This window comes from Rousettus aegyptiacus, unplaced genomic scaffold (assembly GCF_014176215.1).
Source record: "Rousettus aegyptiacus isolate mRouAeg1 unplaced genomic scaffold, mRouAeg1.p scaffold_m13_p_15, whole genome shotgun sequence".
Classification (NCBI taxonomy): domain Eukaryota; kingdom Metazoa; phylum Chordata; class Mammalia; order Chiroptera; family Pteropodidae; genus Rousettus; species Rousettus aegyptiacus.
Genome location: NW_023416290.1, coordinates 10,755,643 through 10,773,831, shown reverse-complemented (window position 1 = coordinate 10,773,831; position 18,189 = coordinate 10,755,643). Strand labels below are relative to the sequence as shown.

At 34.3% G+C, this 18,189-nt stretch overlaps 1 protein-coding gene and 1 pseudogene across 6 annotated transcripts in view; one reads left to right on the top strand and one right to left on the bottom strand.

Annotated features, from left to right (window-relative positions):
* Nucleotides 1–15,729, bottom strand: part of MYBL1 (MYB proto-oncogene like 1) — a 31,790-nt gene extending 16,061 nt beyond the window's left edge. For 3 of the 6 annotated variants that reach the window (XR_001597884.2, XM_016152913.2, XM_016152916.2), the window contains exons 1-6: nucleotides 15,301–15,728; nucleotides 6,896–7,001; nucleotides 6,510–6,581; nucleotides 4,534–4,626; nucleotides 3,233–3,453; nucleotides 1,516–1,690 (exon numbers count right to left, since the gene is read on the bottom strand). Coding sequence is in view for 5 of the 6 variants with exons in the window: in XM_016152913.2 (XP_016008399.2) it covers nucleotides 1,516–1,690; nucleotides 3,233–3,453; nucleotides 4,534–4,626; nucleotides 6,510–6,581; nucleotides 6,896–7,001; nucleotides 15,301–15,320 (687 nt within the window). In the remaining variant the exon portion in view is untranslated. Of the gene's footprint in view, nucleotides 1–1,515; nucleotides 1,691–3,232; nucleotides 3,454–4,533; nucleotides 4,627–6,509; nucleotides 6,582–6,895; nucleotides 7,002–15,300 lie in introns of all 6 variants that reach the window. The other 3 variants (XM_036232810.1, XM_036232811.1, XM_016152914.2) reach the window with 2 other exon arrangements.
* Nucleotides 9,164–9,282, top strand: LOC118612187 (annotated as a pseudogene).
* Nucleotides 15,730–18,189: the final 2,460 nt, after the last annotated feature.

The window sequence follows — 18,189 nt, the reverse complement described above, 5'->3', positions numbered from 1 at the left end:
CACTCACAAGGATGGAGACTAAAGCAAATTTTTCAACATTCATCTCTCCTACTCCATCACCACTCCATTGCTATCTCTCAGCAGAAAGATATGAAAATAGAGTCTTCTTCTATTACTTGTCTTAGAAAAACATCAGAATCACTCATGTACTTTTTAATACTCTGACAATAGACTAAGAATTATTCCGCTTCTTTTTCTGAAGTATCTGTAGTAAGAATTTTGAATATTTTTACATGCAAATTTAGTGTGCAGTGAGTGATAGAAATATGAGAAGCTATTTTTAAAAACCTTAAAATTTAATAAATATAAGATATTGTATATTTTCCATAATGGCCTATCTAAATCACTATCTAATGCAGAATCATACTTCTAACACAGTTCTTAATTTTCGCAATACTCGATTAGCATCAGTTATCACCGAACATAGTAACTCCAATGGATTAGAAATGTATCTTTCTCAAATTTTTCATTAAAATCTGTGACAGTATTTCAAACCAATTCATTTTTTTCTTTCAAGACAAAATTAGAATTATTTTTTTGGACTTTAAATGAATTGAACTATGGATACATAGTTCAGGAATTAAGTAATTCTTAAAGTACAATACCCTTATCTTTCCAAAATATTTTGATTGAGACAAATGCTCACTTCCTTGGGCTCAAATTATTTCTAAAATTATCTTTGAGTTAAAAAAAAATAAATTTAAATGGTAACTTTTCTAAGATAGAAGCAGAATGTTTTAGTTTATGCTACTGAAATCTAGGACTAATGAAAATGTAGACAGATAATAAAGACTGTAAGATACTGAATATTGGCAGATAACTATGTCTTCTTCACGTTTCTTTACATTGTATGTGATAAGAACCAACATGAAAAATGGCATGTCAGATAGCCAGACAAATATAAAATAAACCTTGTGAAAACTCCTAAACTAATTTCTTATAGGTAGAACACACTATAAGGAAAATAGAGCTTGTTGCCCTATTACAAAATTGAGTAATCTCTACTCTCATGAATATTTCTAAACAGAAATTGAAGTCATTCATCTGGTCGGGGGGAAAGCAAAGTTGAATGCCATCAAAGAACCAATTATTTACCACATCTTCCAAAATGATGGCTTGATATTTTACTTTTTTCTCCTTTAAATCGTTTTATATACTTATATCTTAGAAATAAGGAATACTATAATTTTTTTAAAAAACTATAATAAATGTTAAAGCACAGATGACCATTAGCTTTGAATCATAAATAAAGATTCAAAGTTTTAGAAAATGTACATACTAAGGTTTTTAACCAGATAACATAAAAATTACATACAAACGAAATATTAGTTTGTTCCCCAAATATTTATCAATCAAGAGATAAAACCTCCACTAATTAACAGCTAAGTATGAAATATTTTTTCAGCTTGAAAATTCAAATGTCTATTCTCCTTAACACGTTGTATTTGTCCTATTAAGAAACTCAAATACTATATACCAACTAAAGAAATTTTAAAAGTAATTAAAAATATATGCCTGAACAGGTATGTAAAACTGATTCTGGGTTTGCAAATGGTCCATTGTCGCACAAGGTTTATGTTGAAGTTTAGATGAAGATCGTTCTGATTTTATTCCATCTTGTAAGTAGCCCTCCTGTTCCACTTTTCTTCGCATAGTAGAATTCCAATGGTTTTTGATAGAATTATCAGTCCTACAAAATGAAAGTGTCTAATTTTAAAAGAAAAAGAGGATTCCACATATTTTAATACTGTATAAAATGTACAAAGTACTTAAAGTTTATGATTGGAGAAATTAGATACTTTTTTTAATTAAAAAGATAAACTCTAAGTCTATATGTCAGGCAGTTTTAAGCACTGGAGATAAAGCACTGAACAAGAAAAAGAAAGTCCCTCTCTTATGGAACTTACATTCTCATTGGAAACATGGCAGCAGGGAAGGAGGGAAGAATAGGAAAACAAAAAAAATAAATATGTAGTAAGAAAAATATCAGTGCAATACAGATCATTAATGTAGAACAAGAAATATGAGTTACTAGGGTAAATTTGATTAGGTGTTCCAAGAAGTGCTCTGTGACGTGACAGTGAAACTAAGATCTGAATAACAAGATTGAACCAGATGTACAAGAACAGAAAAAAGGGCATTCCAGATTAAGGGTATAGAGAGGATCAAGACCTTAAAGCCAACAACGAACATGGTCATGAAAAGCAACTCACAAATTAATTACAAAATCCCAATATTCTTCTTCACTTCTTAGAATGAAATACTTATGAGAGTTCATTAGCTCCCTTTTAACCTAAGTTCCTTTCATACAAATGTAAATCTACATCCTACATCTACTTCATAAAATATACAAACATTTCTTGAGAACTTAATTTATGTTAAGGCACTAACCTAGGCTCTATGGACAGTAAAAGATGTACGAGATTAAAAACATCAGTAGTTCCTAGACTAGGTTCAGTAACTGGGATAAAAAACAACACTGTGCTTTAATTTTCTTATCTATGAAGACAGCGATGTTTGCTCTGCATATAAAGTTAATTAAGAATGTATGTAAAAGCATTTTGTAAACTATGAAGTACTATACAGATAGATTGCAACAATAAAAACAATGTGTATCTTCTAAGTGAGGTATATGGATTTTCCCCAAGGTTGTTGGTCTACTGTACTATTAGAAAACATTTGAACTAGTGCAACATATAGTATCTACAGCACATCCCTGAGGGAAATTCTGTATTTTAGCCACATGGCTATATACACTACTCCCAGGATCGGAATCATACCATAATTAATTAAGAATTGAATTTTCTCTAATATGCTTCCATAGCAGTTATTTCAGCTGGTGTATTTGTTATTCTCTGGACTTAGGCATAGAATCTAGTACAGAAGAAACCTCTGATTTAAATTCCATTCCAACAGAGTTTGTATAAAGAAGGTCTCCCTGGCTGGCACTAATATGTAAACATAATTTTGGGAGGCAGTAAATTTTCATAATCCACAGGTCTATCATTTTATTGTACAACTTACTATTATAAAATATTTCATTAAAAAAGTAAGTATATCTCTTACCACAGAATATATTGCAAATAGTCCCAAAGGGTCACTTATAATATACAGTGTAAATTTTCATTATAAATAAAATTAAAGTCTTGGAGTGGTTGCAAAGATATTTAATAGTAACATAATAAAGGTCAAGTTTAAGTACAGAAAAATGTATATACATTTCTATAAGCACCTTCCAGGAAGTAGTTTGGCAATTTCTGCCCAACGATTTCCCAACCGTTTATGTGCTTCATAAATGATCCTGTCCTCCTCTTCTGTCCAGGAAGATTTCTTTACCTCTGGATTCAGATGATTATGCCATCTTTCTCTACACTGCTTGCCTATTCTTCCTTTTAAATGTTTTGCAATTAAAGACCATCTTTTTGGCCCATACTTCTGAACTAATTCAATAACCTAAGAAACAGAAAAACAAAGTTTAAAAAAGCATTAACCTGACAGACATTAAAACTACTTTTTTAATGCATTAAATTCAAGCCACAACTACAACTTAAAAAAACAATTTTACCAATAAATACTATTTCAGTATTTACCAAGTTCAAAAATTGATCTCGAACTTTTCTAAATTACAAGGTGCTAATTAAAGTGACTTGTAAGTTAACCTGTTTTCATATAAAATTAATTTAAAATAACAGTAAAAATATTGAGACTTAGGCATTTTTTATTTCTTATATCCTAAAAAAAAAAAAAAAAGCTTCAGCTGAAAGCTGAATAAATCAGTTTGGAAGCAGGAAGGATCTACAGTTACTGTCTTTTCATTTCTTCCTTTCTCAAAGTAAAAAAGATATAGGTCACACATTTTAAAACTTATCATTAGTCATCGAGTAAATCAAATCGGTTTTCAACTTAATGAAGTAACTTCTTTTTTGAGTGACAACAAGAATACCCTAATTCCACAACTATATTAACAAGTTTTATGCCATAAGGGACATGAACGAAAGGGCAATTCTAAATGGACAATAGAAACTCTTCCATTCTTCTCAGACTTTTATAACACAAAATATTATCTTGATTTTTAAATCACCCGACCCTTCAGAAACATGATGTTCTGATACCTACCTCATTTGGGGGCTTATTATAGGTTAAGGGGTAATGTCAAGAATGACTTCCTTAGATATGTTATCAGATAAAATAAAAATTAAATTGTTTTTAAAATGCTTACTCAATTTTCAAAAAGAGACTATACCCTAAATGTTGCTAACCTAAACTCTAAACAAGGTGACTAAACTAATAGTACTTTTTCCATCTGCAAACCAAACTCTCAGAAAGAAAAAGCTATACGATGTGGTTTGATTTAATTCATTGTAAGCTACATTTCAAGACACTCAACTTTCAATTCTTATGCAAGCAGCACCCAGAAAACAAAATCATAGTGCTTTCAACATATACTTTATCTTCCAAAACAATGCGCTAGGAAGAAAAAAAACTAATCCACCTACACAGTGAAAATAAAAAAGAATATGATGAACATTTTACCCTCTGATCTTCTTCTTTAGTCCAGGGACCTTTTATCAATTCTGGATTTAAAACTTTCTGCCATCGATGCTGGCACTGAAAATCAGAACGATTCTAAAAGAATTTAGATGATTTTGTTATTGAACAATTGTCTTCCAGAAAGCAAGTCAGCCCCAACTTATGGCTCACAACCTTAAGAATGAAATCTTCAAGAATAATGCATTCAACAGCACTCTTTAAAAATGTAATATTTATTTTACATGTCTGTGACCCAATTCTTTTTTTTTTTTATTAAAGTTGTTGGCAGGGCTTAGAATACAAATAAAAACAAGATATATTTGAAGTTAAAGTATCTGTCTCCGTGTTGTGCCCTATAAAATAGCCAGCTATAACACAAATACTGCCCATAAAAAATGTCTATAAGGTTGAGAAATAAAAGGAAATAAATAGAAAACTATACAAAGCAAATAAAAGAACTCAAACAGCACAACAGTCTAGATTCATATAATATAGTAATACATCACTCTACAAAAAACCCTAAAGGCATTACTAGACTATTGCATGGTATTTAAAGGATGGTTACAAATGATGACCCACAAATTATCAAGAAAAAGCTAAACACAACTATACAGAAAATGTGTATTAAATATCAGTTAAATTATTTAACTGTCGAAGCTTAAAAGAAACATGAATTTACCAGAATAGGAAAACTTTATGTAGAAACATCTCAAACTCCAAAAATGATTAATAAATGAAGCCTTATTTTAGTCAATTCGTGATCTAGTAACTCCGATGTATTACAATGACGATGATAACATCAATAATAGTAACTTTTCATTAATGACTCACAGTTTACAAAGACATTAATTCATATACAGGGTTACAAATAATTTAGAAAGATATTAAAGGATAGATACAAATACTTTGTTTACCAATAGTCCTATCTTTGTGCCTAATGAACTTCAAATTATTTTTATTCAAATTGAGCTTCTTCATTTATGACTTTTATACATCAATGCTGATCTATTTTAAGGTTATCACTTTTTTCAAAATAATCAGGTTGATTCTGTATGTTCTTAAAGTATTTCTCTGTTTAGGTCTCTAGATAAACTAATTTGCTGTTATATCTCTTAAATTAAACTGATACAGCTAATGTAAATAACTTTTCTAATTTAGCATCCATTTATTGAACATCTGCGAAATGTCAGGAACTGTGCCAAACATCCTATGTGCCCTAATTCTCAAAAAATACTACGAAAATGGGTGTTAGTATAGATAAGAAAGTTGAAGAACAAAGAGGTTAAAATTTTTCTAAAACCAAACAGAGCTGACATTTGGACACAATTCAAACTGACTCCAAAACTTATGCTCTTTTCATTATTTGGTCCCAATTTTCAGGTTATGTTGAAAGGCATGACAATTTAGAAAGAACATACGTAACATGGTTTCTGAAACCCAAAGTAGTTAATACAGAAATTCAAGTATGAGTATTTTGCCTCACTACCCACAGTATAGTAAGGGACAAATAACAGTATATATGAACATATTTTGTAAAAATCACATGCTAATAGAATATGAATATTAGTATGGTGAACAGTTAAGTATAATTTTTAAAAAAAGAATTAACACTTTATAAGGTAAGCATTTTATGACAAACTTTTCAACAGAGCCTTTTCTGATTTTATTGATTAGCTATCAAATATTTCAATATATTTAACTTCTTTCAAGATGTTTTAACATTTATCAGAAAATATTTATAAAGCCCTACCCAAACTTTATATTGTTTGTTTTAGATTAGTAATCTTTCTAGGCCTCTGGATAAACTAATTACTAGAAAATCAGACTTTCTAAACCATTGATAACTATAGGAGGACCAGAAGTAGAAATGTTTTTAGGAGTAAATCTAAATCTAAAATAATGTAGAGACATTTTTTAAAAACAGCAAGTTAAACCCAGTGACCTAAATCATCCATTACATACAGAAATGTTTTACTTACTTGAAGATGACTAGCAATTAAAGTCCAATCATCAGTTCCATGTTGTTCAACCAACTTCTTTAACTTATCATCCTATTAAAACAAGTATGATTAAAAAGCTATACCCCACCCTATTCCTTTAGCCCTGAATATAGATAACTCTCCAATTCTTTCATGTCTTATCTGGTGGCCATTTTTAGGATTGAAGCCCCTATAATACAACTTCTCCCATTTACTATACTGTTTGTCAGTCTCAACATCAATACACTATTCATGTCTCTTGTTGAAGAAAAATAATGTGCAAGTTAGTCAACAGATAACTTTTCTCATGTTTTGTGTTTAAATGTTTCATATTTATAATACTAATAATACAAATATGAAATTAGTAAATCTTATCAGATAATCACCTCATCTCTTGTCCATTTTACTCTGTTCCAGAGTTTCTTCAACCCTTTTTGTTGTGGTACTTCATAATCATGATCAGCATACTGAAGGTCATCATCCTCATCCTCACTAAAAAAAACCCCACACAATTGTGAAACCAAGAATTTTATTTAAATTTGTAAATTCAATAGTTGAACCTACATATACACAAATGACCAAAGCCACTCAGATTGAAGAACATCCAATCATATTAGTTAAAGCATAAAAATATTTAGGAGACATGCTGTTGACAGCTATAGTTCTTACTGACACTAGAGAGATGAGGGTGGATATGCCGCCAGGGTCCAAGTGATAACCTTTGTATCATGCTAAGCAGTTTGGCCTTTATTCTTTTGACTTTTATCCTAAAGAGTTAAAGGACTTTAAGAGAGTAAAAAATAAATATTTTATGTTTCAGATAAATCACTGGCAAGAGTGCACAGAAATGGAGGAAGAAAGACCAATTAGTAGGCGTTTACAATAATCTACGAAAGAAATTATCAGGGCCTGACAATGGTAATGGTAAAATACAAAACAGCAGTGAAAATACACAATGGAATAAATGACTCATTAATAATACCAACAACAAAAAAATTAAAATATGTAGAAATAACTTATAAGAACAAGATCAAAGTATAGTAGGCAATAAAACACTATTTTTAGACACAGAAGACTTGAACAAATAGAAAACATCCAGATTACATTCTTGGATACAAAAAGAAATAGATATTCATTCTCCCTAAATTAATATCAAAATATGCTGTAGAGAAACAATAAAACAGAATAGCACTGGCACAAGACTTGATATATAAATCAATGAAATAGAATAAGACATTGAGAAAAAAACAAAACCCATATGGGAATTTGGTAAATTATAACAGTAACATATCAAATCAGTGGGGTAAAGATGGACTTTTCAATAAATAGTAAGACACTGAATAGCTATTTTTTTTTTAAAATAAAGCTCGGTTCTACTTCAAAATTTAAAAATTCAGATGAAGCAATATTTTACATTTTTAAAATGAAACCATAATAGTACTATAAGAAAATAAAAGTAGAATTCCATTTTTTATATTATTGAATAAGAGAGATCTAAATGTCGCAAAAATCAAAAAAACATAAAAGAACTGACTTTTTTCAGGTAATAATAGTGACAATAGGAAGAAGTACATGCAATTGAGAAATACTAAACAGGTAAGAACAAAAAGACTACAACTGATGGATATGAGAGACATGGGAGAAGTTATAATCAAGGTTGATTCCAAAATTTCTGGCTTTGGGAGAATAAATAGAACTATTCACTGAGATAAAGAATAGAGAAGGAGAACCAGAACTTTGGGAGAGAGAAGAGAATGGGGAGAATAAGCAGTTTTGTACTGATTTCAATGCACTTGAGAAATATACAGGTGTGTATATATAGAACAGTACTGTCCAAAGAAATATAATGCAAGCCACACAAAAAAAAGGAAACAGGTAAAATTTTAATATTATTTAACCCAATATATTTGAAAAATTATAATTTCAACACATAATCAACATAATCATCAAATATTTTACATTCCTTTTTTATTACTAGTCTTCAAAATTTGGTGTGTATTTTATAGTTATATCTAGAAGGCAACTGAGCACATAGATCTTCTGCTCAGGTAAGAAATCTAGGGTAGACACACAGTTTTGGCAACCACTAGCACATGGAGAATAATTAAAGCCATTTTAAGTAGCCAGAGGACTAAATAAAGTCATGAGCATCTGAAAATAAGAGGAGCGAGTATTTATTTAAACTTTCTAAGTACTAGACATTGTGGCAGTCTATAAAATTTCTCTCCTAAAACCCTACAACAACCCTACAAAGGAAATATTATTATTATTTCCATTTTGCAGAATAGGAAACTGACTTAGAAAAGTAACTTCTTGCCCACAGTTACACCAAGTATAGCATGGCTGAACTCTAAAACCCACTATTTAACCACTATGTTTACCATACTGGAAAAATAGGAAAGAGGATACCAAGAAGCTAGACTATATTAAAGATGAAACTCAAGTACCTTTTGAAATCAGAACAAGGTTCTAGTTCTAACTTAATTACTCATTTTGTATCTGTGAACATATTAACCTTTCAGAGCTTTAGTTTACCTATTTATAAAGTGAAAATATCACCTACCTTATAATGCTGCTTTAAGGATAATGGAAAAACGTATAAGCAGCACATAAAGCACGTGGCGTAGAGAGGTGACTCAACATTATTATGTGCAGTCTATGGCCGTGCTACCTTGAACAAGCCTGATCCCGTCTGATCTCGGAAACTAAGCACAGTTAGGCCTGGTTAGTACTTAGATGGGAGACTGCCTAGGAAGACTAGGTGCTGTAGGCGTAAAAAATAAAAAAATAAGGGGTTGTAAGCTGACAAGGTCCTTGCACTCTGTGAGGTCAATCAACGGTTGCTTCACCTAAAAAAAAAATGTGTGTGTGTGTGTGCACGCGTGCACGCGTGCACACACACACACATTATTATGTGCATAGGCTAATTGCCTAACAACATTCAAAATTATTTTTGCTTTACTAGAGTCAACTCTTTTCCAAAAATTCATTTTGATGTCAAATAGCAAAAGTTCAATGACTAAATTTTACTATAACATACTTAAGAACATGTAGGTAGTTCCTAATATTTATATGCAGTTTCAGTCTTACAAAACAGAAAAATGAAAGTCTAGATTTCGTATCTATAATCCTTTGCAGGAACTTCTCATTTCCCTTGATTTGTCAATTTCATAGGACCAAAATTCATCATATCTGACCAAGCAAGACACCAAGATCCCTTACTCCCCTACCTATATTTATCTAACTGCTTCTTTGGTTCAACACGCTCTAATACCCAAATGCTTTCTCCCTCAAACCAATGTCTATTTGTAATAATAATCTGCCAGTCCTACTTCCATACACACCGCTTTTTCTTTTTATTAAACTATGCCAAAAATAAAAACACAGGTTTAATTAAAGAAAATACCTGCTGTTTGCAGCCATTTTCAGATATCAGAAATATAACCTGATTGTTAAACTGAAGATGGGTCTGGATAACGTCTTCAAAAATTTCTAAGGCGGTTATAATCATATAAAACACCATACTGAACCTTTCTGTCCAATTTGTATGTACTTAGGGCATCTACCCTTCCTTCTTAATGCTCATCACACCTACTATCCTTCCCAACCAAATAGTAAGCTCCAGAGTTCAAAGACCATGTCTAATATGTTCACCCCTCAGCACCAAGCACAGTAACTACCATTCAAATGTGTATGTGTAAAATTAATGAATGTACTTACTTTCACCTCCTCCAAGTACTTTATATTCCAAAACTACCTCACCTCCCTTAAGACAGCTGATCTAAAGTGGACACGAGAAAACACTTTTTAACAAATGAAAATACCTTTAGGAGGAGGTGAAAGGCATTCCCATTTGTTAAAAAGGACTTTCAAAATCCAATGTACATCCAAGTGGTAGACTGTAAGAAGCAGAACCTGCTGAAACAAACATTAAAAAAATGTTCAGTATAGCAGAAAGGGTTCTTTGGGGTATCTAATGTTCCCTAACCTTTCCTGAAACTGTTCCCAGCAACCTGACCACTTCCTGCCACTCCAAACAGTTGTACTTTTCACAGGTTTCCATCTTCCTCCCTCCCCTCAGATATAACAGCTTCCACAACAGCATTTTGAGACTGCTTTTTAAAATTAGGTTATTTATAGAGTAAAACAATTTTTAATTTGGGGACTTGCTCATTAAATCTCGAGTATTAAAAAAATATCTACCTCATACCTAATCTGTACAAAATCCACCTTTAGGTTCTTATCAAAATATTTTAAGTAAGGATATGAGTCCAAAAATATTACTAGTTTCCAAGGGGTAATTTTCCTGAAAGCTTGTTCATTTTAAAATTCTCCCTTATTTTTTAACCACATATTTGGTCACTGAGAAATTTCTATTTCTACATTAGGTTTCATTCTCTGTTTTGCATCAGTATGGTCATCAACTTCAGGCAGAGTTTAACAGCCTGTCAGTGTTCAGGAAGCTGGGTTTTTTGAGTGGGTGAGTGTGAGAAAGGATTAAAGCAGAATTCTTAGAATTGTATACACACTGGGACTTTCCTAGAGTCTATCTAACTAGCTGCTTCTTAGTTTTAGTAGTTATTTCTATATTACTTAAGCGATTGTTGAAAGGATGATGTGATTTTTAAATAACTGTTAAACTTATCAACATCACTAGCTACAATAGAAAAATGCCTGAGAATGCCTACAATTTGCCAAGAAAAAAGGGAAAGGATAAAATCTCACAAAAAATCGTCACCAATATTCCACTTTCACCATTAACAATGAAAAAGTCCCACTGCTTAATAATCTGCTCACTCTTCTGTTTATATTATCTTTTAGCATTTCTGTATTGTAGCAATCAATGATCGTAATACATATTAAAATCAACTTCCTATTGTGTAGGTAAATAAACCATTTCTAGCTTAGGGTGACTAATCTAGAAGACAGCAAAAATAGGTGAAATTATTTCTACTGTCACAAAGCAACAATAGAGGAGAACTTTTGTTGGTCTCTGAATCTCCATCCAGGACTTGGTTTCTAGAATCATTATCAGTTTTATTTTTTAAGTCAAAAAAATATTTATGCTATAATTGTCAATACATTACCTAAGTACTATATTCAAATGAAAGGGTTTTGTAGATTATGAATGAACAAAATGATTAGGGTGATTATAAAACAGCAAAATGAATCACTAACACACGCACACAAATACTATGACTCATTATGCAAGGAAAATGGTTAAGAGTAACTTCACACTGAGGTGTAAGCTAATAGGATGTGACAGTTATCTTTTGCCTGTGAAATAATACACAAACTATTCACACAACATATTAAAACAGAAGTTCTATTTTAAACTGCACCAATTAATATAACCTAAAGAGTAAAATGAGGCAGTCAAAGTGAAATTTGATAATTTTTTTAAAATTTATTTTTATTTGAGAAGGAACTACTGGTTTGAAATTGGAAAAAAATCAGTAGTTTTATAAAATCTGCTCTAATAAAATAACTTCAACTTGATAATATAAATCAAACTGCATCAAGTCTAAAATTTTATCATAATAAAAAAAAATACATCTTAATTATACTGTCTTGACATGATAACTGCATGTTTTAAAGTCCAATCAAATTCAAGGTATGAAAATTTACCAGGTTAATTTAATATAGTGAAATCAGGCCACCCAGTGGTTAATATGATGTACTGCATACTTGAATATTTTTTCCAACTCTGGACTGCAACCTAGCATATTATAGTGAGACAAATTTGACTTCATTTGACCATTATTAATAATAATACTGAAATAGAGTTTTATATAGCTACCTATAAACAAAAACAATGTGAGGACATTTCTATTTTTGTCCATTAGTCTGTATATATTTTTAAATGAGAAAAGATTATTATAAAAGGGTTCAAAATAGGATAGATATTAAATTATAAGTTACCTTACAGACCATAAGACCCAAACTCCTTATAATAACAGATGAAAAACTGGGATGCAGAATTTACTTGCTTTCCCAAAACAATATTGCTAGTTAATGGCAAAGATGATTTAAAAAATTAGTTCTCATATTTCAGTATTCTTTCACCCATATCAGCCATTTGCTAGAGACAACATAGTAAAATTACTTCCTACACACACATTCCCCACTGAGAAACATCTTCCAATTCAAGAGCTGGCTTCTATCTTTTCAGTTTAGTGTAGTTACAGGTCATCTCAAGTGTAAATATCTAATCTTACTACTGAAATAGACTTTTGGCTTCTAAATGACATTTTTAAAGTTTATTTTTAAAAGTAGAACTGGCTTTCAAAACTAAAATTAATTACTTAATACATATATATTTAATAATCAAATACATGTTAATAACAGATATGTCAATTTTGGTACTGCCTGAAAATTATGTCATTAAAACTCCCAGTGGGATCTAAAACAAAAGTCACAACACTAAATGAGCCCTTTCCCTTATGTAAATAAGATCTTAAAGATCAAAAAAGCCAACGTTCTTCGGCTGTTTCACACCTGAGATAAGTTTTACTTTTTTTCAGATCATATAGAAAAAGTGTATTACAGAATTTAAGCCTAGAGTCTTATGCAAAACTTTTATACAGCAAAGTATAATTTTCACTCAAATAGTTAAATGGTTGTCTAGTGGAGATCCTAGTGACTGAATTATTTCCTTTATCCTTCCATTATAAATTAAGGTTCATATTTAATATTAAGATATTTAGCCAAAAGAGACTAGACTTTGCCCAATAGATTATTTCCTCCTTCAAAACATTTCACATTTTATTACCGTCTATGATAAATAAGTCACATTTACATATATGAGAAATATGATTTAGGATGTAAAACATTCAAGGATGAAGATCCTAAGAAATACACCATTCAGAGATGATAATTTCTCACCACTCCTCTACCTGAATACTGCCATAGGAAGTGTAACTTCACTCTGCTAAGTTTAATTACTCCAGACTTGACTCTTTAAATCATTCTGTTTCAAATAATTTATATAGTGAACAGGAATAAAAGTCAATAGTACAGTTAATGTTTAGATCTCCAAGCTCAAAGTATTGTCAATAAAAGAAAACTTATACAAATTGATAATTAAATCAATTCTTCTTTTTTAGTCTATTATTATGAAATATACACAAACTATGAAACAGACAGAAAAACAATTGGAGAAGGCAGGTTCGGACATTCAAGCATTCATGTCTAACCATAACTAAATACTGATGACAGCATTAACCAAGAAACTATTTTGAATAAGATTAACATTAATACTGGTAAGTACATAATGCCAAAAACAGTCACCACGTTACTTAATGAAGTTTATTTTAAACATTTTGTATATTCAAAAGGAAAGGCCTAAACCAGTACCTCAATAACTATAATTATAGGAGCTTTTAATATCTATCTTTTCTAAAGTTTGAGAGATTAACTGGGTCCTTGACATTCCAGAGCAATGATTCTCACCTGGGTATTTTTACACCCCCCAACAGACATTTGGTAATGTTTGGAGATATCTTTGATTGTCAGGAGTAGGTGAAATGGGGTGTTACTGGCATCTCCTGTGTAGAGGCCAGGGATGCTACTAACCATCCTACAAAGCACAAGACAGCCCCCCACTACAAAGAATTATGTGATCCAAAATATTAATAGTGACAAGGCTGAAAATCCTGTTCTAGAGATGTGGGTTTATGTGTGTGCATGTACATTTGTTGCACCTCAAGCCCTGACCTACATTGGAGTTGCTACAAAATAATAAGCTAACAAAGACTTAAATACATTTTATGCTTTCTGCACAAACATATACAAGAGATGCTTAATAAATGAATAAAGTGACAAATATTACATGTATTATTGCCAATTTTAACAGAAATCTGCAATTGATAAGTCCTGACACTAAATTTCAACTTATATACATTTTTAGTTAAGACTTTGAGGCTGTGGATCTAGAAATAAAACCATTTGGAAATTGTGCCAAATATCTTTTCAGTTTTATTAATAACAATTAAAAGACAACCCAGTTTTTTGAGTAGCTACTATAGTGACATATAAATAAAAATCAAGATGCATAAATTCATCCCAGCAAGTTTTCCAACAAAAAATATGCCCCACCTCTGTGCAACACTTAGGTAACAATCAAAACCAAACATGATACTCAAATTATTAAGTGAATCAAACACACTGTTTCATTTTAAGATCAAGCTACTAGTAGTAACAGTGTGACACCTTCCCAATAGAAGATATTGGAAACATACACAAAGCTGAGAACATGAGTATGGTAATTACAGAAAACACGGAAAGGGTCCTCTTTCGGCTATTCCTCAGTAGATTTCCCGTAGCTTTCAGGCAGCAAGGAAGGCAGAGGTGTCCCCGCCCAGATTTATCACGGAGTTTCTATTTTAACTGGTACAGTAATTCAGAAAAAATGAGTCCCTCTGAACACCATTTTCAAGTCACTCAGGCAGAACTCTACCACTTTTCTCTGCGTAGCGTATTCGCCAAAGCTCACAGACTTACCTGGCAAGACACTCCCACTAAGAAGTGACTGCGAGAGATTATGGGGAGAATCAATTCGAAGGAGCAACCTGGGCATGTTACTCACTTTCTGCGTCTTAAACATACTGGTCCCCAACTCTGCGCACGTCACGGCTGCGCTCCGGCCAGCCAGACCGAGTTGGCTGTGGAGCAGCGGGAAAGAAAACCTCTGCCCCGGCCGGGGAAGGCCCCGCGGGGAAGCAGTGGGAAAGGAAAGAGAATGTGAGCTGAGACCGTGGCGACCGGCCTGGGAGGAAGGAATGTCACCCACCTGCGCGACCTCTTCGCCATCCTTCAAGTACCGCATAGGCGCGGGCTAGGCGGGGACGCAGTTCAGCCTCCTCCAGCCTCAGGCGAAAGCTCCTACTCCCCGACCCTCCCGCCGCTTCTCTCGTTCCCTCTACGAGGCGACCGAAGCGAAACGCAAGTTCCCGGCAGGGCTGGACAGAGGGACAGCGGGGCGGACCGCGACCCGCCCCCGGTTCGCAGCGCTGCTCCTAGCCCCGGCCCGGCCCGGCCCGGGATGCCCTCAACATGTCAGCAGGCGCGCTCCCGCCCTCGGCCGGCCCCTCCCGCCGCCTCTCAGCTTCCTCGCCGCGGGCGCCGACCCCCGCCCTCTCCCCGCAGCGAGCAACTCTGCAGGGATCGCGGACTCCTGCAGGTTTTGTCCGCACCGCCGAATCTCGCGCCTAGCCTCCCTCAAGAGCCGCCGTTTGAATCTGCGCACGCGGCCCCGAACCTCATTGGCTGTGGCGGCCGCACGCGGGGGGCCGGGGGCGGGGCGGAGAGAGCGCGCGCGGCCGGGGGCGGGGCTGGGGAGATGGAAGCCGGGACTGGAACTCGCGGGAGTCCGGGAAGGAGCTGGGAGACAGGGGGTGGGGCCGCAGGCGGGGCCCGCGGGTCCGACTGTGACAGGCCCCGGAGCGCGCGGAGCCGCGCACTGCGAGGGGGCGGGGCGCCGAGGGCCGCGCGGGGCCTGCTGGGAAAATGAGTTCCAGCCTCGCGCAAGGCGCGTCCGGAAGCGGCGACCGGAATCCAAACTTCCCGGGGCTTCGCGGGCCGTGCCCGGGAGCGACTGGGCAGTCTCCTGGAGCACGGCCTTACATGCTCATCTCGGCCACAGCTCCTCGCTCGTCGGGTGTACCCCGCCTCACTAGTTGGGAGGCGCTGTCTGCGGAGACAAATCTAACCATCAAATTTGGGCGGCCGTTATTGTTTAAGCAAAAATGTGAGCTATTTTTGCCCAGACATCGTAACTACCGGAGTAGCGAAGACTCTGTGGCAGGAAACTGAATATCAAGAACAAGCAGGAGTGTAACAGGTGAAAAGTTCTTAGCTGGAGACGAGCTTAGAACGGAAAAGGGAAATAATCCAGGTCTGCGGCTGGTGTTCAAATGCTTAAGCTCCTATCCTGACTCGCTCTGCGGGAAGTAACTGACGTGCTCCGGCAAGGAGCCCTGATGCAGGAGCTGACTGGGAATTTCGCCCAGGTAAATGAGGATTGTAGTCAACTCTAGAAAGTGACCTTCCTTCCTAGGAGAGACAGAGAGAGGGGAAACTGCACCGGAGGAGCTTTTAGCAGTTGCAGATACTTCAGAGGTATCAAATCTAATAACTACGAACTTCTCAATTCAAGTTACAGTAGATTACATGAACCATTAGAAATGATACAGGATCCAGATTTTCAAGGTAACATGCTCTACTGCATAGAGCAGTGAACCACACGCTAATATTTTAACAGACTTACATTTTGCTATTTTGAAATTTTACGCATCAACTTTTGCAAATCAGAGACGCAGGTGCAAATGTGACTTAGCAGAGCTTGTATGCACTATGAAAACAAAACAGCTGCCTTTTAATAGTTCCTTGTTCTCAAGGTATGGCTTCTGGGTAGGTAGACAGGATTTAAATCATTTCTTACTATGTGGCTGATTCACTGTAAAAATAATTTAGAAAGTAATGTCATTTGAAAACTTTTCTTATTTACTCCTGGGTCAGAATATCCTGCCTACTTAGTATCCTAACCGGAAGTAGAGTTTCTGCTATATTTTAGGCTCAGTTTCACATAAAGTATCTTTTTAGAGATTGAAGGCAGGTATTTTAGATTTTGAAAGTAAACTACCCTTCATTTTAGAGATAAACAATTCTTCAGAAAGATAACATTGCAAATTTAGGTAATTATAAAAAGACAGTGTGGAGTTAAAATGGTTCACAGTCATTTGAATACACATACTCAAATATATCAATGTCTGAGATTTGAGCTATTTTTAGTAAAACTAATACATTTTTATTCAGAGTATATACAGAACCCTCAAAACTTAATAATAAAGAAAAAAAGCAAAAACAGGCAAACGATTAGAACAGAGACTTCACCAAAAAAGATATACAAATGGCAAATAAGCCGCATGAAAACATGCTCCACATCATTAGTCATTAGAGAAATGCAAATTAAAACCGCAATGAGATACTACTGCATAGCTCTTAAAATGAGGAGGGAAAAAGGCATACAATGTTGGTGAAGATGAAGATGCTGAGCAAATATAACTTTCTTATGTTGCTAGTAGGATTGCAAATGTTTATAGTGGCTTTATTTGTAATCACCAAAAACTGAAAACACTTAAAGGGACATTCTTACTCTTCAACCCCAGAGTTATTTTGAATATTCTATTAATGCTTCTCAAGTTTCTCCACTGAAGTATAGAAGATTGGATACCAAGGGGAAACAAGTTGAGAACAAGTGTTGGAAATTTCTTTGAAAACTATTTTTTTTAAAAACCCACGTAACATTTCTTTTCTACTCCATGATCAATATATTCATGTTTTTTTAATTATAAAACTGAATTTTAAATTATTTACTAATTTACTTTCTTGGTCCAAATCTTTAAATAAATTGCTTCATTATTAGTAACTAGATGAAGAAGAAGGTGCACCTTGTTCGTCCTTCCGATGACTGCACCTACTTATCCTCCTGCAAAGGCCAAATACTCCCAAGGTTTGTCCGAAAAGCTTATGCTAGTTTAATGTGGTACTTAAGAGACTATACTTTTAATAGAGCTGTATCAACCATTCCTATAAGTAGATATTTGTCTATTTATTGCTAGAATAAATAGTCTCTAGAATAGTGACACACCCAGATGTTCAATACATAAAATAACTGTAG